At 42.8% G+C, this 22,240-nt stretch overlaps 1 protein-coding gene across 7 annotated transcripts in view; it reads right to left on the bottom strand.

Annotated features, from left to right (window-relative positions):
- Positions 1 to 22,240, bottom strand: part of LOC130918623 (adenylate kinase 7-like) — a 219,082-nt gene that overhangs the window by 103,537 nt on the left and 93,305 nt on the right. For 6 of the 7 annotated variants that reach the window (XM_057840478.1, XM_057840497.1, XM_057840507.1 and 3 more), the window contains 3 exons: positions 19,846 to 19,956; positions 16,868 to 16,951; positions 9,844 to 9,932 (listed from right to left, as the gene is read on the bottom strand). In XM_057840478.1, the coding sequence (XP_057696461.1) occupies positions 9,844 to 9,932; positions 16,868 to 16,951; positions 19,846 to 19,956 (284 nt within the window). The remainder of the gene's footprint in view (positions 1 to 9,843; positions 9,933 to 16,867; positions 16,952 to 19,845; positions 19,957 to 22,240) is intronic. The other variant, XM_057840487.1, reaches the window with a different exon arrangement.

The following is a 22,240-nucleotide window of genomic DNA, read 5'->3' as shown; positions in this document are numbered from 1 at the left end:
GGGACGAAATTGATTTGTTTCATTTCTATTTTTAGTTTCAAGTGATGTTTGAATAAAGTCAGCAAATTATACCAACGTCCTCTGCATCGTCCTTTGGGAGTTTAGCTAGCTGTATAGCCAGGACTGAGCCTGAGCGTCTCGGTGAGGACAGTGCAGTCTATTACCTCCCGATGCAGTTATCTCCATCTTGCAATGACTGCAAGTCGCTTTGTTGTAATTTTTCCTCCTGAAGTGAAGACACACTTTCGAGCGTTCCAACCTACGTGCTGTCATTGTTATGTTTACGGCAGCAATGCTCGTGCTAAACTATCGTAACCTTTCCTTTTTCCTGGTGAAGTGTGGCCAAACTTTTTTTTTTTTTTTTTTTTTTAAAACCTGTCCTGTTCAGCTGTTTGACACAGAGGATGGAAGTCTAAGTGCCCGGATTCTGAACAGTTTTAATGTTTCACATGGAGAGTCTGACATACTCCCATTGTGATCATTCAAAATACCTTTTTATTATGACAAAGCAGCGAACAGGAAGGGATTATGGGGGGACAGAAGAAAAGAAATACAAGAGAAGAAAGAAAAGAAACACATACACAAACAACAACAAGAAATACATTGAACATCTAAACTAGTTACTAATATGCTGGTGCTATCGTCAGCGAGATGTATTTCCGGTTTACACCATGTGGGGGCCAATTGGCCAGTGAAAGAGGAGAATGGGGGTGGGGGTGTCTATAAGACTATAAGCTAAGTGATTGAAAGGGGTAGAGTGTACACAAATCAGTTCCGTGATCTAGAACCCAGTAATCGTGTGAATCTCTTATGAGTGTAAGCCCGTTGGCGACCAACCCTACGCCGCCGCATCGCCAATCCCGGCACCGGAACCCCCAACCCGAGCATGCCCTACCGCATCCAGCAGCACGCAAGCCCCACCGGGCGCGCGACAGCCTCGCAGACGGGCGGAGAGACCGCGCGGGCGCCAACCCAGGGCCACGGCCCCCACCCAGCCAGCCCGGGGAGGGAGGGCGGGCGGGGGGGTGGTGGGGCCATGCGCAGCCCATCCCTCCTCCCGCCGCCCAGCAAAGGAGCCACCGTCCCCCCCCCGGGACCCAGGGTGGTCCCCCGGGCCACCCGCGCGCCCATCAACCGGCCTTCAGGGATGGCAGGAGGGGACGCATCACCAACCCCACGCCTACACCCACCCCCGCCCGCCCACCCGGGCCACGAGCCACAGCCACAGCCCCCCAACCGGCACGGCACGCCACGGGACCCCCAGCGGCCCACCAAGCCCCAGGCAAGGCAGGGTCCCCCGCCGGTGCAGGCGACACCCCGCTGATACACCGGCGCCCAGCCAGCGACCCGCAACGGAGCGCAGGGCGGATGCCCAGCCAGAGAAGAGAGGGGAAGGCGGAGGCAGGAGAACGCCCAGGAACTGCCACGGGGCGATGCAAGATCGGAGACCCGACCCCCCAACCCACTCCCGCGGCCGGCAGCCGAGGCAGAGGGGAGGCCACACCCCGGGAGCCACGCCATATAGAAAAAGTGTGGGACCCACCTACCACCCTATTACTGTGGCTGCCAGGTTCCCGACTGGCAGCCATCACCCAGCACCGTGATGGGGGTGTGAGGGGAGGGTAGTGCAATGTATGCATTAAAATAGGAGAGCTTGGCTTGGGGCAGTGGGACCGCAGCATGGAGTTTCTGTCCAGCCGCCCGTCCCACCGCCCTTTGCCGGAGCTCTCCTGTGGAGTATGATGTGTGTGGTGCATTTAAAAAAGGTGCAGGGATGGCGGGGCCTGTGGTGAGGAGGCAGCCGTGAGGCCCCCCCCCCCCCAACAGGTCCCAACCATCCCACAGCCTTGGTGTGTGGTGCATTAAAAACAGGGGGGAGTCGGGCTGGGACTGTAAAGCCCCGTCCCAACTCTCCCCGGAGAAATGTATGAGCATGTAAGTGCCAGGGTGAAAAATATTTACAGTGCCGAAGTGAGAAGTGCGTGAGTTAAGAGGCAGGCTCCCGCGGGCGTGGCCCCGTCCACCAGAACCACCGGCCCCAGGGCGGAAGAAGCGTCAGGGCCCCGATCAATCCCCGCCCCAGACCACCCACGGCGCCTCCGCGACCGCCCACCCCCCTCCCACCCACCGAGCACCCACCCCGCACCCCGACCAGGCGCCACACCAAGCGCCGGCGACCAGGGGGCGTTCACCCCACCGGCAAGGGACAGCGAGCCTCACCCTAGGCCCCGCGGGCCCCAAGAGGCCCCGCCAACGACCCCACCGGCCGGGGGGCAGCCGCGGCCGCCGCGGCCTAGAGAGGCGGACAGGGCCGGAAACAGACCAAGGGGAGGGAAGCGCACCCCCCACAACCCACCCCCGGGCCAAGAGGGGCGCGCGGTATGGCACCAGAGGGCACCTCCCCAGCACCCGGTACAGGGAGACGTGGCTCTGGCCGGGCGGACCTGGGAGGGAACCATGGCTGCCGCATACACCCCCCGGCCCCCACCCCAACTCCACCCCACCCCGGCCGGCCGGGGAAGGGCCGCGGCCCCGGACCGGCACCCGCGCGGCCCCCGCACCCGCCCACGACACCAGCGCGCGCCCGACGGGACCCCCCGCACAGCCAGACGCAACCAGACAAGCCCGGCCGAAAATCCCGGGGGCCAAGACCGGCGGCGGCGGGACGGCCCAGGGCAGGACGCCAACAAACTCCACCTGTAAAGCTGATAAAAGAAGAGGTTTATCAAACACCATTAGATGTATGCCAAGGACCAGTGAAGTGTATTATTTACGCATAGTTCCTTAATTGTTCCAAGTCTGATAAGTAATATATAGGGTGTTCCAAAAAAAAGTTGCATATGATCCCCAGTAGCTGGAAACCAAATTGTCTATGAGTATCCTTGTAAAATAAGCCCATTGACCGACTAAACTGTGAAGGAAGAAAAATTATTTATTACATGCTGTTGGGAGTGTATAAAACAGTTCGGATTTAAACATGTCCAGTTTCCAATTGCAGAAGGATGCATACAACTTCCCTGGACACCCCGCATACATCCATTTATGTATACATTTCTATTATTTTTGTGGCATTCCTTCGCAGGTGAGAGAGAATCCTTATTCTATGTTCATCATTCTTGCGACCGTTTCCCACTGTTGTTCGTATTTGTCCATTTTATTTGTCTGTTTGGCAGATATTTTCTCTAATGTTATATATTCAATGATTAGATTTAGCCATTGGTTAATGCTAATGTTTTGTTTGTTTTTCCAATTCAACAATATTGTTTTTTTGGCTATCGTTAGACTTGCTAGTAGTGGACGGGTTTGATGGATAGAGATATTCACTGTATTCAGATCGCCAAGCAGACAAAGAGTTGGAGACAATGGAATCCTGCAGTTCAATAGGAAAGAGAGTTTCTTCGTTACCTGTGCCCAGAAATCTTGTATTGGTTTACATTGCCAAAGAGCATGAAAGTATGTATCTGAAGTATCTTCGTTGCAGCTTGTACATTTATCGGATTGGGAGAACCCCATTTTGTGCATTTTAGATTGCGTAATATGCCATCTGTGCAGTATTTTGAACTGTATAAGCTGAAGGTTCTTATTCTTTGTCATTATAAATGCATTTTTACAGATGTTGGACCAATAGTTATTATCTAATGTTACCGAAAGTTCGTTATTCCATTTTTCGATTGGTAGGCAAGTAGAGTTGTTACATGAGAGGGCTTTATATACTTTTGAAAGTATTTTTTTTTGTTGAGGATGTATATTTATTATTTTATTTACGAAAGGTGGTGGGTCTAACGTACCCGTTAGTGATGGAAATTTGCTTCTGATGGCTGCCCTGATTTTATTGTATTGAAGGAAATTGACCCCTTTGATCTGGAAATCTTGTAATATTTTTTCATATGACATGAATGTATTATCTTTAAACAAATGCTGTAACTGGTTTATTCCCGTATCATCCCATGTGCTGAAATAAATAGGAATTTTATTAACTCCAAAGTCTGGGTTGTGCCAGATTGGTGAGAATTTACACGGGGCTTGTTGTGATTGCGTAATTTCCATACCTCTCCACCAGGCTTTCAAGGTACATGCTATCATTGGGTTTTTGAAGCAGCTATGGTGCTTAATACTAGAACTAATAAAGGGGAGGTTTGCCAATTGTATTTGGTTGCAGTCTGTTTGCTCTAATTCTAGCCATGACTGTTGTTCAGTGTTAAGGTATAACCACCTAATAAGATATTGTATTTGATTTGCTATATAATAGTGTTGGAAATTAGGGGCCTCTAGACCCCCCTCTGGTTTATTTCTTTGCAATTTGGCAAGGCTAATTCTGTTTTTCTTGTTTTTAAAGTAGAATTTTGTGACGGCTGAGTCTAGGTCTTGAAACCATTTTTGAGTGGGTTTAAAGGGGATCATTGAGAACAAATAGTTTATTTGTGGTAATACTTTCATTTTGACTGTTGCTATCCGGCCCAAAAGTGAGATGGGTAGATTATTCCAGTGTGTCAAATCTTCACATATTTTTGCTAGGAAGGGTGTATGGTTTAGTTTAGTTAATTCTGTAAGTTTTGGTGAAATGTTGATTCCAAGATACTTTATATTCCCTATTGGAATATTGTGATTTTGATTTGCAGGATTCCATGAGTTTGTTGATAAGGGCATTATAATTGATTTTGACCAATTTATAGCATAATCTGATATTTGTGAAAATGTCTTTATTAGTTCAAAAGTCTCATGTAGGGAGGATTCTGGTTTTTCTAGATATAAAAGTATATCGTCTGCGTATAAGTTAATTTTGTGTTCCGATGTGCGCGAGCAGATCCCTTTGATATTAGCGTTTTGTCTTATTGCAATTGCTAATGGTTCAATAAATAGAGCGAATAATAGGGGTGAGAGTGGACAGCCTTGTCGAGTTCCCCTTTGAAGACAGAAACTTTGTGAAATGACCCCGTTTGTGTTTACAGTGGCTTTTGGGGCGTTGTAGAATATTTTTATCCAGCGGATAAATGGCTCACCGAAGCCAAATTTTTCCAAAACTTTGAAGAGAAAAAAACAGTTGACTTTGTCAAATGCTTTTTCTGCGTCCAAAGAGAGGATAATTGCTTTCTGTTTATAATTCTGTGCAATATTAATAAGATTTAACAAGTGTCTTATATTGTTTGTAGAGTTACGTCCTTTAATAAAGCCGGTCTGGTCTTTATGAATTATAGTGGGAAGAGTTTGTTCTAATCTAGTAGCTAAAGCCTTTGCAATAATTTTAATATCTGTATTCATTAAGGATATTGGTCTATAGTTTGCTGGTTGGGTTAGGTCTTTCCCTTCTTTTGGCAGTAGTTTGATTACTGCAGTGTTCATATTGTCTCTAATTTGACCCTTGGCACTGATTTCTTGAACCATTCTATAGAAAAGTGGTGCCAGCATATTCCAAAAGTGTTTAAAATATGATGTCGAGAACCCATCGGGCCCCGGTGCGCGACCTTTTGGCATGTCCTTTACGGCATTCCATAATTCAGCGAGGGTAAGTGGGGTATCTAGCAATTGTTGGCTTTCTTCAGTTATTTGGGGGATGTCAAGATTATTAACGAATAGGTCAATGTCTTCATTATGATCGTTTGTCCCCGAGTATAAGTTTTTGTAGTAGCTATAGAAAGTTTCGTTAATTTTTTCTGGTGATTGTGTTATTATGCCGGCTGAATCTTGTATTGTTGTAATTAATGTTTTTTCTTTGTTACGTTCAAGTTGGTTTGCTAAATATTTCCCGGATTTGTTATTATGCTCAAAATTGGTATATCGTAGTTGTTGTAACAGAAACTGAGTTTTTCTAGACAGAATACTATTGAGCCGTTCTTTGGCGCTGAAAAGTTCTTTTGTGGTATTGTCTGTGGGATTATTGGCGAATTCCTCCGTCAGTTGTTTGATTTTCATTTCTAATTCGTTTTCCAGCTTCTGTTCTTGTTTTTTTTTATATGATGAATATGAGATAATCTTGCCTCGAATTACGCATTTTCCTGTTTTCCAAAGCAATGACGGTGAGATGTTTGGGGAATCGTTAAGTTCCATAAAGTCTTTCCATTCTTTCTTAACGAATGTATCAAATGCTGGGTCATCTAATAAGGAATCATTACAGCGCCAGGTTGCGTGGGGTATCGTGCGGGAGTCAGTTTTAAGGGCTAAAGAAATTGGTGCATGATCACTGATGATTATTGGATGTATTCTTGGCGAAATATTATTAATAGCGGAATTATTCGCTAGAAAAAAATCGATTCTTGAGCACGAACCATGGGCTAGGGATTGAAAGGTATATTCCCTTTTTGTTAAATGTTTTGCTCTCCAGACGTCACTTAAGCCAAAATCGTCCATATATTTCCTAATGGTTCTTGCAGTTTGTGACTGTTTAGTGAGTTTATAATTGGAGCTATCTATACTTGGATCAAGTGTAGTGTTAAAGTCCCCTCCTATAATAATTGTTGAGTTCACTGACATGTCACTCAGTTTACCAAAGATATTGTGGAAGAACTGTGTATCCTCGTTGTTTGGGGCATATATGTACACTAATGTGAACAGTTTATTACTTATGGTAGCTTGTACTATTATGAATCTACCTTCCGGGTCTGCAATTGCACTATTTAATGTGTATGAGATTCTTTTATTTATTAATATTGATACTCCTCTTTGTCTGCTGTTATAGCTGGCTGAATACATCAAGTTAAAATTTGAGTGTTTAAGATATTTCTCTTCGGATTTGGCTAGATGTGATTCTTGCATGAAGAAGAGGTCTGCCTTTAATTTGGTGATGTGTTCCATAATTTTAGTTCTCTTTGCCTGCGATCGGAAGCCTTAAATGAAACAAAATTTATATATGTCATATGCGGATATTTCTAAGTATCTTAAGGAAAGTAATGATCTCAGGATGTGTGTTATAATATTTGGTCCTGAGTGTCATCACCATTCACATTCATTGGAAGCCATACGAGTATGTAATAAATCAAATTCTAATAGAAATGAATGCAATTTTTTGTAAACCGCTTGGCATAATTCACACGACATTAAGACGTTGTTAGAAGGATTAAATACATGGGTAGCATCATCACTAAACATTACAATTTTAAAGTGTGTACTTAGTGTGTGTTTGAAAACAGCGGTGTGGAAAAGGTGAGACAAATAACCCAGAAAAAGAAAAGATATGAGCGCCAGTACAGAAATGTGTAGTGTGAGACATGCGTGACTCTTAAAGACTAAGTGATTATCATGCAACCCTGATCGGTACGTGTGCATTGTTGAAATAAAATCGACTTAATACAGCATTGTGTACATATTGGAAGTGCTTAGGAAGTACAGACAAAGTGATTATAATGCAATCCTAATCTACACATGTGCCTTGCTCAAACAAAAAAAACACTTAATTCAGCATTATATACGAACTGGAAGTGTTTCGAAGGTACAGACAAATAGTTATCATGCAGCCCTAATCTCCATATGTGCCTTAATCAACCCAAAACAATTTAATTCAGCATTATATGCATACTGGAAGTGTTTAGGAATAGCAAACTAAGTATTAAGCATCCCTAATCTATACATATGTCTTGCTTAAATCAAGACAGTTACATTCAGCATTGTATGCATAATAGAAATATTTAGGCATTACTTATCGGTCAGAATAGCCATGGGGTGAGCACTTGGTCTCGGTATAGTTGACCATCAATGAAAAGTTTGTCAAGCGTGATAATTGCACGTTTGCCCTCTGCTCTGGACCGCTTCAGAATTGGATAGAGGATTTTCCGTCTTTCGTTGATCTCGCGCGGGAAATGATCATTCATACCGAATCTTGTTCCTTGTAATTCTCTTCCTTTGGATTTCACCAGTACTTTCTGCTGGTAGAGCTCGAACTTGGCGATTATTGGACGCGGACCGCTTCCTCTTGGCTTCCCAAGACGGTGTACCCTCGCAAACTTGATCGAATCCACCATTTCCTTGGGCAGCTTGAGAGATGTTGCCATAAATGACTTAACGAGGGCTTCTGGTTTGTCTACTGTATTTTCTTCGATGCCAGAGAAAATTAAATTGTCCCTCATGCTCCTTGATTGAAGGTCCAAAATAGATTCTTTCATTATCTTGTTCTCTTTTTTCAGGGATTGTAATAGACCTGTCGTCGACTCGAAGGCGCCTTTAAGGATATCGTTTTGCGACTTGAGATATACTACCTCCTGCTGAGTAAACACGAGGCTTTCTTTTAACTCTTTAATCTCGGCTTGAAGGATTTCTAATGCTATCGATATTTTCTTATCGATTGATCCAATTCCCTCGCTAAGTGACTTTGTGTATTCGGGTGGGCTTGCTAACAACAGATCGTCGGTCGATGTAGCCGAATCAATAGAATCTGCCTTTTTACGCTTCGCCGGGAGATCACTGCGTTGACTGGATGTTGCCATGGCGTTTCCTTGATGTGTGGCGGAGTCGGAGAAAAAAGGTAAATCACGATCGTGAAAATTTTTAGGGAAAAATTAGTTTAAGTCTTCTTGAGCAAAGTTACTTGCTAGCCTAGCCAGTTGATTGCGTCATGCGTCTACGGAGTCTCGCGAGAGTAACGACGTCACAGCATGCTCTCTTTTTCCTGGTGAAGTGTGGCCAAACTTTGGAGCGAGTGGTTCTTGGCGCCATGCTAGTTTGATGCATCTGGACAACATGACACGTCACGACGCAATATGCGTCTTTAGGGATTGTTAAAGGGATGGTTAAGGCTTTTTCATTGTGATGCTGTGGCCTCGAAACACTCGGAACTGGTTCGGAATTGGAATTGGATTTCGATTCCCATCCCTAGCTATGAGCGACATGGAATTTGCACTTCTTGGGTTTGACATTGAGCTGGTTCTCAAGCAGTCTTTGAAGCATCTGTCGAACGTGACGTATATGTGCTATAAGGAAATCAGAAAAAACAAGAATTTCGTCCAGGAATACGAACACAAATGTGCCTATCATATACCGCAGGACATCGTTGACAAGTCACTGGAAGGTGACAGGTGCATTAGTCAAAACCAAAGGGCATCATCACATACACATAGTGGCCCCAATGAGTGTTGAAATCCCTCTTCCATTTGTCGCCCTCGCAAATGCAGACCAGATGGTTGGTATGGCGCAGATCGAGCTTTGTGAAGATGGTGACTCCATGAAGGAGAGCAAAGGTAGCGTCAATAAGAGGGAGTGGGTACCTGTTCTTGATTGTTATGCTGTTCTTAGTGCATTTGCTTTTTTTGCCTCACTTGCTAGCTTTTAGCCACATATTATGCAGAATGGACTTGGTTGTAGGCTCCTCTTCTGGCTCAGCAGGTGGCGTTTTCCCTGGAAAAAAAAAAAGCTTTCCAAAGACGTTGCAGCCCCAAGCACACAGGCATCAGCAGCTAACCTGACTGATTACATTGAACTCTTGTAGCAGCCCAGCGTCAGTCAAACACCTGAATAATGGCGGCCAATTACTAGAGGGCAATTTACACAAATCTCTACTCGGATTATTCGATAGGTGTGTAAAAACCCCAGCAATGGCGGCCAACCACTAGAGGGCAAATACACAACTCTACTCAGATTAGTCAAGAGGCACGGGCAAGATTGCGGTGATTAACAAATTCCCCGTGGCCCGTTGCAAATGCGCCATGGACTGGTACTGGTCCCCGGCCCAGTGGTAGGCAATCCCTGGTTTAGAAAAAACTGGCCTAGGTTTAACCGCTTGTCAAAACTTCATGTCCTTTTTTATTTGTATTTTTTTTAAAAAAGAGTTTTCATAAAACTCTTTCTACCAATAGGGATTTAAAAAAAAAAAAAAAAAGCATATTTAGTGTAGTGCAGTGTATTGTTCTTGTGTCTAACCTTGCAAGGTCACTAACGTGAATCGTGGGGACAATGTTAGTGCCATCTCCAAACACTGGTATTTCATTTTCCTGGCCCAGCCATGACATCTGTGAAACCAAAGGACATGGGGATGTCAAAATTATAAACCTTTTGTAAATGGTAATGAATGTCCAACCAGCATTTTGTATAACCACCAGTGTTGTCACGGATTACTTAAAAAAGTAATTTAATTACTGATTACTGATTACACCTCAAAAAAGTAATCTAGTTACTTTACTGATTACTTCATTATCAAAGTAACTAAGTTACTTTAAAAGTAACTTAGTTACTTTTTACCATTTTTTTTCCTTTTGCTGCCTCAACATAAAAATAAAAGAAAAATGTCATCGCGTTTAATTTTTTCACAAAAGGCTTAATCTTTGAGTTAGCGGGGGTTTAATTAGTCGACTACCATTGACTCGCCCTTGCTTAGCCATTCCGGAGCCCTAAAACTAACAACTAACTGACAAACTGCACAAAATTTGTTGAAATCAACTCCAACGACTAATTAAACCCCCGCTGACTCCAAGATAAAGCCTAATGTAAAAAATTCTGAACTTCCCCTTTGAAATAAAGACCTAGCCGTTAAAATGTTTGTAAAAGTTGTAAATCAATAAAACAAACAACAAAAATTAATGAAATGAACAAAAATCCTAAAACGTAAAGTTTTCATAATGGGTCCAAATCATTTTTCGAACAGATCACGTGACTTGCACCTTGGAGACTATCCTTTGCTTTGCTTAGCCAAAACTATACCAGAGGAGGCAAGATGGATATTTAGAATTTCTTTAAACCTAAGCTTTCAAACGCCGCCAACAACAACTTGAACAGTTGATTGAACTTGAACAGTGTCAGGATGTGTGTATATATATATATATATATATATATATACAATATTGGCCAAAAGTTTGGGACACCTCAAAGGTGGATACTTTGAAGAATGTAGAAAACAAAACCTGTTTTCAGTTATTTCACTTTTTTTTTTGCCATTCCACATGTTCGTTCATAGTTTTGATGTCTTCAGTGAGAATATAGAATAGTAGTGAAAATATATAAAACGCAAAATGTGTGTCCAAACTTTTGACTTTCGTTTCAGTCTTCAACATGCTTCTCCCCCCAGTCCCACAAATGTAAAACTCTGCCTATGATTACAAACTCTAACTATAAAATGTACATAATTACACATATTATAAAGGCTGGTTACAAACTGTAGAAGAGCTGGCTGTCTCTTTACCTGTCGGCTTTTTTTTTTTTCGCAATGCGTTGAGCTGTAATTCCAAGTGCTTCCTTGTTGAATTGGATGTCGAGTATATAGCGGTCGACAGTCTTTCTGAGCCAGCGCAGAGTTTGCAACGCACGGAGATATTTTCGTCATCTTTACTGGACGGATATGTGAAGTAATGGCTGTATCTCCAGTGAGCAAATGCAGCCGTTTGTTGTATCTCTCCGGCTCCTTTACGGTTAGCATCCTGATAGCTAGCAGGCCATGTTGTTGACCGCCGTGGCAGACGGCGCGCGCACAGGCAGCATGGTATTACACGTGACCCGTTTTTTCCCCCCGATGAGAAAACGTGAGATGTGATGTCACTCCCAAACTCAAGCGCAGTATTTTCTTTTCAAATGCTCTGCGTACATTACTACAATATTCTTCATTCTACATACATTATGAGGCAACAAAAAAATAGTAATGCACAGGCAGCGAGGAAACTAACTTTAATCAGATTACTGGCCTGGAAAAATGAACGCGTTAGATTACTCGTTACTGAAAGAAAGTAATCAGATTATAGTACTGACAACACTGATGACCACACATTCCCAAAATATATGGAAATGCTTGGCTCTACTACTGCTGCATCTACAACATGCATCTCCCATCCCTTGATAGTTTTTCTAGACCGGTGTAACAAAAAACGTCACTGTGTTCTTCCAACAAAATTCCCGCCAGCTGTTTGACCCAGTCGTAATCTATTGTATGTTACATATATCTGCCCATTATTCTTCTGTAATAATAACAATAAAGAAATGGAAAACAAACACTTATCTGCGACAAGTCATACACAGGCTTTTTACCCTAAATGCATAAATTCAAGTGTTACACATTTTTTGTTCATTTGTTAACAGGTGGAAAAAGCTGTAAGGTAAAGGAAGACAACTTGATGTGCCTCACACCCCGTTGGTGTTTGTGGATGGACACATATTAAAACACATACTACCTTGATGATGGAATGCTCAATCTTCTTTAATATTTTTCCAATATTTTTTTGCAGCAATTGTTTTAAATAAAACAAGAAATGGAATCATGTTGTCCAAAAGCTCTATTGCGCTCAATATCTGCAATGAAAAAGAACGACATACTATTTGTGTTTATATGTGCATGTGTGATGAGCTCATAACTATAATCTAACCAGATGAAAATTACTTTCAATTACTTCTTTGTGAGAACATACAGTATTCCGTGTCTGCCCTTCTGCATTCGACAACTGTAATATTGTTTGTAATTTCGCCTGATTTTTGTCACTCACTTGGCCGGCGTATCAATCTAGACCCAATGTTTACACAGGCTGCACAGATTGGTAGAATTTTGTCCAGGAACGATCACCGAAGTGATAAGAACAAACAAGCAATACACAAACACGCACAGCACAGAAAAGCACAGTCTCATCTACGTCGTGCTGAATCTATTTTTTGAAGATTCCGTGGGTTCCTCTGGTTTGATTTGGCAGTTTAAAACTTTGTCTACTTCAACCGCAATTCATGGTCTTCTGGCTAAACCGGATGTCCGTAGCAGAAAATATCAAGATGGCGCTGCCCAAGGAAAGGAAACTTGTCTATAGAATCTTCAGACAGAGTGTTTTGTGACAGGCAAATTACTGTGTGCGGGAGGGGACAAGGGGGGGTAATGCCATTGCAAACGCAATGAGGATCGGCTAGGTGGCTCGGAGCATTAGCATAGCATTCACATTCTTGTCAGAATTAGCATTTACTGTAGCGTGGCGAGCGTCATCTTAAACTCTCGGGCAACTTTTGATTACGTACAGTTTGTGACGTGCAAGTGGCTACAAGTAATTGAAAAATTGTACTATTTTCCTGGTGAATGTGCATTATCCTCGCCAAGTTGGCGTTGTCTTTGTAGACGCTACAATTTATTCATTATAATTTGTTTTATTTATTTTTTGTTACCATAAATATTCACTTGCTAAACTTTTCTTGAATGACTGCTTATATGTTTATTGAATAATGATTTTGGCTTTAATATTGTCAAAAATTAAAGTTGAAATTGATTCCATAATAGATGACACTCGGCGTGGATTTATGAGGAACTTGACTCCAAGGTCTCCAGTCCGTACTCGGCACAGATGTTCCTGTACACTATGCCTGCTACCTGGTTATGTTGTTCCATGTATGTCTTGCCTGCCAGCATCTTACACCCTGCTGTGACATGCTGGACTGTCTCAGGGGCCTCTTTGCTTAGCCTGCACCTGGGGTCCTGTTTGGTGTGATAGGCCCCTGCCTCTATTGATCTTGTGTTTAGGGCCTGTTCTTGTGTTGCCATTATCAGCGCCTCCGTGCTGTCTTTCAGTCCGGCCTTTTTCAGCGACTGGTATGTTTTTCCCATGTCAGCTACCCCCTCAATTTTTCGGTGGTACATACCATGCAAGGGCTTGTCCTTCCATGATATCTCCTCAGGGTCCTCCTCCTTACTAGGCTTCTGTTGCCTGAGGCATTCACCGAGCAGGTCATCACTGGGGGCCATCTTCATGATGTACTCTTGGATGGATATAATTTCCTCCTGGATAGTGGCTCTGATGCTCACTAGTCCTCGGCCTCCCTCTTTCCGCTTTGTGTAGAGCCTCAGGATGCTGGACTTAGGGTGAAACCCTCCGTGCATTGTAAGGAGCTTTCTTGGCTTGATGTCGGTAGCCTGCATTGCATCTCTTCCAGTGGCCAGGATATGATGCCGGCAGGGTATCTGATTACTGGTAGGGCATAGCTGTTAATGGCCTAGATCTTATTCTTGCCATTCAGCTAATTCTTGAGGACCTGCCTCACCCTCTGTAAGTATTTGGTTGTGGCTTCCATAATTCAGCGAGGGTAAGTGGGGTATCTAGCAATTGTTGGCTTTCTAAAGTTATTTGGGGGAAGTCAAGATTACTAACGGATCAGTCTATGTCTTCTTCGTTATGATCATTTAACACCGAGTGTACGTTTTTGTAGTAGCAATAAAAAGTTTCGTTAATTTTTTCTGGTGATTGTGTTATTATGCCGGTTGAGTCTTGTATTGTTGTAATTAATGTTTTTTCTTTGTTGCGTTAAAGTTGGTTTGCTAAATATTTACTGGATTTGTTATTATGCTTATAGTTGGTATATCGCAGTTGTTGAAACAGAAAAAAGAGTTTTTTTGGACAGAATGCCATTGAGCCGTTCTTTGGCGTTGAAAAGTTCTTTTGTGGTAGTGTCTGTGGGATTCTTGGCGAATTCCTCCGTCAGTTGTTTGTTTTTTATTTCTAACTCGTTTTCCAACTTCTGTTGTTGTTGTTTTTTATATGATGAATATGAGATAATCTTGCCTCGAATTACGCATTTCCCTGTTTCCTAAAGCAATGATGGTGAAATGTTTCGGGAGTCGTTAAGTTCCATAAAGTCTTACCATTCTTTCTTAACGAATGTATCAAATACTGGGTCATCTAAAAAGGAATCATTACAGCGCCAGGTTGCATGGGGTGTCGTGCGGTAGTCAATTCTAAGGGCTAAAGAGATTGGTGCATGATCACTGATGATTATTGGATGTATTTTTGCGAAATATTGTTCATAGTGGAGTTATTAGCTAGAAAAAAAAATCAAGCACGAACCATGAGCTAGGGATTGAAAGGTATATTCCCTTTTTGTTAAATGTTTTGCTCTCCAAACGTTACTTAAGCCAAAATCATCCATATATTTCTTCCAGTTTGTGACTGTTTAGTGAGTTTAAAATTAGAACTGTCTATACTGGGATCAAGTGTTGTGTTAAAGTCTCCTCCTATAATAATTATTGAGTTCACTGACATGTCACTCGATTTACCAAAGATATTGTGGAAGAATTGTGTATCCTCGTTGCTTGGGGCATATATGTTCACTAATGTGAACAGTTTATTACTTATGGTAGCTTGTACTATTATGAATCTACCCTCAGGGTCTGCAATTGCATTATTTAATGTGAATAAGATTCTTTTATGTACTTGTATAGCTACTCCTCTTTGTCTGCTGTTATAGCTGGCTGAATACATCAAGTTAAAATTGGAGTTACTAAGATATTTCTCTTCGGTTTTGGCAAGATGTGATTCTTGCATAAAGAAGAGATCTGCCTTTAATTTTGTAATGTATTCCATAATTTTAGTTCTCTTTGCCTGCGATCGGAAGCCATTCACATTAAATGAAACAAAATTTATATATGTCATATGCAGATATTCATAAGTATCTTAAAGAAATTAATGATCTCAGGAAGTGTATTTTAATATTCGGTCCTGAATGTCATCACTCATTCATATTCATTACAAGTCACACGAATATGTAGCAAATCAAATTCTAATATAACTGAATGCAATTTTTTCTTGTAAACTGCTTGGTGTAGTTCACACGACATTAAAACGTTGTTAGAAGGATTAAATACATGGGAAGCAACAACAATGAGCATCAATGTTTTAAAACGTGTACTTAGTGTGTGTTTGAAAATTGCAGTTCGGAGAGAGAGGTGAGACAGATAACCCAGAAAAAGAAGACAAGATATGAGTGCCAGTACAGGAAATTGTAGTGTGAGGCATGCATGACCCTTATAATGCGGTGCGGCCTATATATGAAAAGTTTTAAAATAGGCCATTCATTGAAGATAGGCCTTTTACTCCGATGTGCACGATAGTGACGAAAATAGTTTTTTTCTCGATGTATCATAGGCCTATATGTACCACTGCACCTATAATTTCTATACTTCCATGATTATAGTTTAACTGAAAGTTTTCCAACGCATATGTTTTTTTCTACCCATACAGTATTTACTAAAGATATTGTATGTGCAATTCTTGGCTTCCAGCTAATGTTAAAGAAGCCGCGACAGTCTGCACATTTAAAATTAGATTAAAAACGTTCCTATTCGACAAAGCTTATGGTCAGGCTAGTTGAAGTCGGATTAGACTCATAGTTCAGTCTAAATTGCACTAGAAGCTATCATGCTGGGGGAAGTACAGCCACTGAGTTCTCCTTTTTCTCACTTACCTACCACTTGTCTTACTTTATTTCTATTTTCCAATGTTAATATCTAGTTAACTAGTCTCTTCATCACTAGTCACCCGGTGTCCCCTTTCCCGCTCCCCTCTGGGGAGGGGCTATTTTTCCGCTGCAGCCTCTTGACTATCCGGACCCCTGGCTGGATGGACGTCCTCGTTGCCACCCCCGTCTCATCTGGCTAGATGGACCTCTTCTTGTTCCTTTACTCTACTGCATCTTTACAGACTGTAACCACGTCTGCTAATTCCCATTAGCAGTCCTGGTGCATCCTGTGTATCCATCCTGGGAGTGGATCTCTCCTGACTGTGGTACTCCCCAAGGTTTCTCATTTTCTCCCAAAGAGCTTGGAGTTTTTGGAATTTTTCATTACCAAAATGGAGGGTCCAAGGATGGGGGATGCCCAGGACTTGAACTTTATTTATTCATCTTTGTTTACTTCATTTACTGTTTCTGACTGTATATCATAATGCCTCTGCAAAGCCCTTTGAGACAACCTTGTTGTGATTTAGGGCTATACATTGTTTAAAAGTTCCCAAAATATATACAAATGTTCATGTTGTACAAATTTACTAAGGATTGTATCTGTGGTTTGTGTGGTTTACACGCTTTTAGCTCTCCCAAAGCTCGCCACAATCCTGCAACAATTCTAGAGGAATTTCAACAACTTGTCCGAGCAATTGTGCCCCCTTAACACCTCCAGGACCCCTGCGGGAATATTCTAACAAAATAATGTATGAACTCTCACCTTGAAAAAGAGATGGAAGGCTTGCTCTCCCATTCCATATTGAAGACCTGACACCACAACATAAGTGGAAAACAACATTCTGTCCTAAAGGCAAAGCAAAAAGATACAGTGCCTTGCAAAAGTATTCGGCCCCCTTGAACCTTGCAACCTTTCGCCACATTTCAGGCTTCAAACATAAAGATATAAAATTTTAATTTTTTGTCAAGAATTAACAACAAGTGGGACACAATCGTGAAGTGGAACAAAATTTATTGGATAATTTAAACTTTTTTAACAAATAAAAAACTGAAAAGTGGGGCGTGCAATACTTTGTAGCGCCACCTTTTGCTCCAATTACAGCTGCAAGTTGCTTGAGGTATGTTTCTATCAGTTTTGCACATCGAGAGACTGACATTCTTGCCCATTCTTCCTTGCAAAACAGCTCGAGCTCAGTGAGGTTGGATGGAGAGTGTTTGTGAACAGCAGTCTTCAGCTCTTTCCACAGATTCTCGATTGGATTCAGGTCAGGACTTTGACTTGGCCATTCTAACACCTGGATACGTTTATTTTTGAACCATTCCATTGTAGATTTGGCTTTTTGTTTTGGATCATTGTCCTGTTGGAAGATAAATCTCCGTCCCAGTCTCAGGTCTTGTGCAGATACCAACAGGTTTTCTTCCAGAATGTTCCTGTATTTGGCTGCATCCATCTTCCCGTCAATTTTAACCATCTTCCCTGTCCCTGCTGAAGAAAGCAGGCCCAAACCATGATGCTGCCACCACCATGTTTGACAGTGGGGATGGTGTGTTCAGCGTGATGAGCTGTGTTGCTTTTACGCCAAACATATCGTTTTGCATTGTGGCCAAAAAGTTCAATTTTGGTTTCATCTGACCAGAGCACCTTCTTCCACATGTTTGGTGTGTCTCCCAGGTGGCTTGTGGCAAACTTTAAACGAGACTTTTTATGGATATCTTTGAGAAATGGCTTTCTTCTTGCCACTCTTCCATAAAGGCCAGATTTGTGCAGTGTACGACTGATTGTTGTCCTATGGACAGACTCTCCCACCTCAGCTGTAGATCTGTGCAGTTCATCCAGAGTGATCATGGGCCTCTTGGCTGCATCTCTGATCAGTTTTCTCCTTGTTTGAGAAGAAAGTTTGGAAGGACGGCCGGGTCTTGGTAGATTTGCAGTGGTCTGATGCTCCTTCCATTTCAATATGATGGCTTGCACAGTGCTCCTTGAGATGTTTAAAGCTTGGGAAATCATTTTGTATCCAAATCCAGCTTTAAATTTCTCCACAACAGTATCTCGGACCTGCCTGGTGTGTTCCTTGGTTTTCATAATGCTCTCTGCACTTTAAACAGAACCCTGAGACTATCACAGAGCAGGTGCATTTATACGGAGACTTGATTACACACAGGTGGATTCTATTTATCATCATCGGTCATTTAGGACAACAATGGATCATTCAGAGATCCTCACTGAACTTCTGGAGTGAGTTTGTTGCACTGAAAGTAAAGGGGCCGAATAATATTGCACGCCCCACTTTTCAGTTTTTTATTTGTTAAAAAAGTTTAAATTATCCAATAAATGTTGTTCCACTTCACGATTGTGTCCCACTTGTTGTTGATTCTTGACCAAAAAATTAAATTTCATATCTTTATGTTTGAAGCCTGAAATGTAGCGAAAGGTTGCAAGATTCAAGGGGGCAGAATACTTTTGCAAGGCACTGTATATGTGGTATAAGTACAGTTTTGCATTTACCCTCCCATAACTGGCTGCTGAGCTGCATTCAGCAATACACAATGACATTCAAAGTAACAATATGTTTAATGTGAATCCAAACACACACACAGTTGTACCTCGACATACGATCGTTTTGACACACGATCTTCTTGACATCAGACGTAAAATTTGACTCGCTATTGGTTTCTGCATCCGACGACACGCTATAAATACAACAATTTATGACAGCGCCACAGTCTCTTTGTTTTCCTGCAAGAAGGACGCACGGCAGATTATCTTGCACGAAAAATCAACATGGGTTCCAACAACGTTAATGCAGGTGATGAAAAAAGGAAAAAGTTGAGGCTTGCCATTGAAATGAAGAAGAAATGATGGAAAAATATGAGCCTGGTGTGCGCGTCCGTGAACTAGCTCCACAATACGGCCATAGAATATCTCTGATCTCGGTGGTCCTCCTCTGTTCAGCAGTCTTTATAAGTTAAGGTGAGAATTATTATTGTGTTAAAATCACCAAAGAAATCACCAGCTTTGTCAGATTTTGAATCATTTATTTCAGAACTTGTGCAACACAACATGCCTACTGTCTGCCGCAGCTAACGCCTTCAACAGAACATGAAAAGATGAAGTAAAAAGTCCTCTCTTCTCTGTCAAGTCAGCCACGCGGTGCGTTCAGGTACAAAATACACACAAAATACAACCGCCACATTAGAACCTGATTCGTTTCATTATTACAGGTGTTATTATTATTATAATTAATATTTTATTTTGATTTTTATTCATATTTTATTTGTTTTGCTCCGTGTAATTGCTATTTGCAATAGTACCAGCAGTATTCATTAAGAATTTAGTGTAAGTTTTTAGGCTGTGGAACAAATTAGTAGAAATAAAATGTATTCTTATGTGAAAATCCTGCTCGACATACGACCATTTCGACTTACAAACAAGGTTCTGGAACGAATAAACTTCTTATGTATGTAGAGGTACCACTGTATTACCATTTAAAGATGGATTTTTGCATATATGCTGATTTTTTTTTTCTGACAACGGATTTCTGTGAATACTAAATTTTGTTTGTCAGATTTTTTTTAATCTATTGATCTCAATCAGAAGAACCTGCCATTTGAACAACTGAAATGTGTTGACCCCAACCCTGTTATTGTATATATGGGTTTTTGTATCGGTTGTATGTTAATAAATGATGTTATTTTTAGATAAAAGTTGAAACAAAGAAATTAAAGACATGTGAAACACACCGTCTTCCCCATTTTGGCAACCATTTTCTCCAGTTCAAGGTGTTTTTTAAAGTTTGGATGAGCTTTTCTTCTTCTAAAATCCTCATCAGTAAAAGGGAGCTCCACTTCTTCCTATAACAGAAAATAAAAGGGAGGTCACATTAAAATGGGGACTTTGAATTATCTCTTTATCTGCCAGAATCATGATTCAAATATTTTTAATGGTCCAGTATGTACAAAACTATCAGGAAATTGTCCCAGTTCAACCAAGCCACGAGTACAAAAAGTAGGCTACATGTGGGACATAACACTCAAAAGTCTAACAAATAAACTCAGAGCGAAACGTGGTGTGGACGCAGACACGGTCGAGAACAAGACGTATACGTAGACTGACATGAACAATGTCACAACAAGGACTGAACAAAATAGGGGAACTTATAAACACAGGCAAGGGGCAACGAGGCAATGAGAAATAGGTGGGTGACATGAGAGGTTGCAGATTGGTGGAGCAGGCACAACAGGTGAAATAAATGGACAGTCACAGGGACAAATGTCGCTAGGAGGAAACAAACGCAAATCCTAACAATTCATAGTCCTATATCATCCCCAAAAAACATTTAAAAAAAAGATCCCAAAAGGGGAAGGCACTAACGCAACAGTCCATAAATGAAAGCAGAGCTGAAATGAATACACGAGCAACTCGAGTAACTCGAGTTTAAAAACTGATCCAAGTAATTTTATTCACCTCGAGGAATCGTTTAATTTTGCTCTAAGCATCACGCTTTGTCTGGACTACTTTTTAATGTGGGACAGCTGACAGCCGCTACAAACTATGCAGACGTTGCAAAAAACTAGCCCACATGATGCTACGCAGAGCATGCTACGGTGGTAGCAGGTAGCGGCTGAATCGTCTCATAGATATCACGTGTATGTTGAACTAGATGCGAAATGACAGAGTCAGCGGCGTTAGTAAACAGCCGCCATCTTAAAGCAGTAGACCTCTCAGCGCTAATAAATATGATTAACGTTACTGTCACTCCCTTTTTAAAAAGGGGGACTGAAGGGTGTGTTCCAATTATAGAGGGATCACACTCCTCAGCCTCCCCGGTAAAGTCTATTCAGGGGTGCTGGAGAGGAGGGTCCGTCGGGAAGTCGAATCTCGGATTCAGGAGGAGCAGTGTGGTTTTCGTCCCGGCCGTGGAACAGTGGACCAGCTCTACACCCTCGGCAGGGTCCTCGAGGGTGCATGGGAGTTCGCCCAACCAGTCTACATGTGTTTTGTGGATTTGGAGAAGGCGTTCGACCATGTGCCTAGGGGAGTCCTGTGGAGAGTGCTCCGGGAGTACGGGGTGTCGAGCCCCTTGGTAAGGGCTGTTCGGTCCCTGTACGACCGGTGTCAGAGTCTGGTCCGCATTGCCGGCAGTAAGTCGATTTCGTTCCCAGTAAGGATTGGACTCCGCCAAGGCTGCCCTATGTCACCGATTCTGTTCATAATTTTTATGGACAGAATTTTTAGGCTCAGCCGAAGCGTTGAGGGTGTCTGGTTTGGTTGCTTCAGCATTGCATCTCTGCTTTTTGCAGATGATATGGTGCTGTTGGCTTCATCAAGCCGTGACCTCCAACTCTCACTGGGGCTTTTCGCAGCCGAGTGTGAAGCGGTTGGGATGAAGATCAGCACCTCCAAATCTGAGACAATGGTCCTCAGCCGGAAAAGGGTGGCATGCCCCCTCCGGGTCGGGGATGAGATCCTGCCCCAAGTGGAGGAGTTCAAGTATCTTGGGGTCTTGTTCACGAGTGAAGGTAGGAGGGAGCGGGAGATTGACAGGTGGATCGGTGCAGCGTCTGCAGTGATGTGGACTCTGCACTGGTCCGTTGTGGTGAAGAAGGAGCTGAGCCAAAAGGCGAAGCTCTCGATTTACCGGTCGATCTATGTTCCTACCCTCACCTATGGTCACGAGCTGTGGGTCGTGACCGAAAGAACAAGATCCCGGATACAAGCGGCCGAAATGAGTTTCCTCCGCAGGGCTCTCTCTTAGGGATAGGGTGAGAAGCTCGGTCATCCGGGAGGGGCTTGGTGTCGAGCCGCTACTCCTCCGTGTTGAGAGGAGCCAGTTGAGGTGGCCCGGGCATCTGGTTCGGATGCCTCCTGGACGCCTCCCTGGAGAGGTGGTCCGGGCATGTCCCACCGGCGGGAGGCCCCAGGGTCGACCCAGGACACGCTGGAGAGACTACGTCGCCCAGCTGGCCTGGGAACGCCTTGGAATCCCGCCGGAGGAGTTGGCTGAAGTGGCTGGGGAGAGGGAAGTCTGGGCTTCCCTGCTAAAGCTGCTGCCCCCGCGACCCGACCCCGGACTAAGCGGAAGATAATGGATGGATGGATGGGTTACTGTCACTCGCTCACGTAACGCTAGCCCAG

Source organism: Corythoichthys intestinalis, chromosome 1 (assembly GCF_030265065.1).
Source record: "Corythoichthys intestinalis isolate RoL2023-P3 chromosome 1, ASM3026506v1, whole genome shotgun sequence".
In the NCBI taxonomy this organism is placed as follows: Eukaryota; Metazoa; Chordata; class Actinopteri; order Syngnathiformes; family Syngnathidae; genus Corythoichthys; species Corythoichthys intestinalis.
The sequence above is the reverse complement of the archived record's forward strand: the minus strand, read 5'-3'. Positions and strand labels throughout refer to the sequence as shown.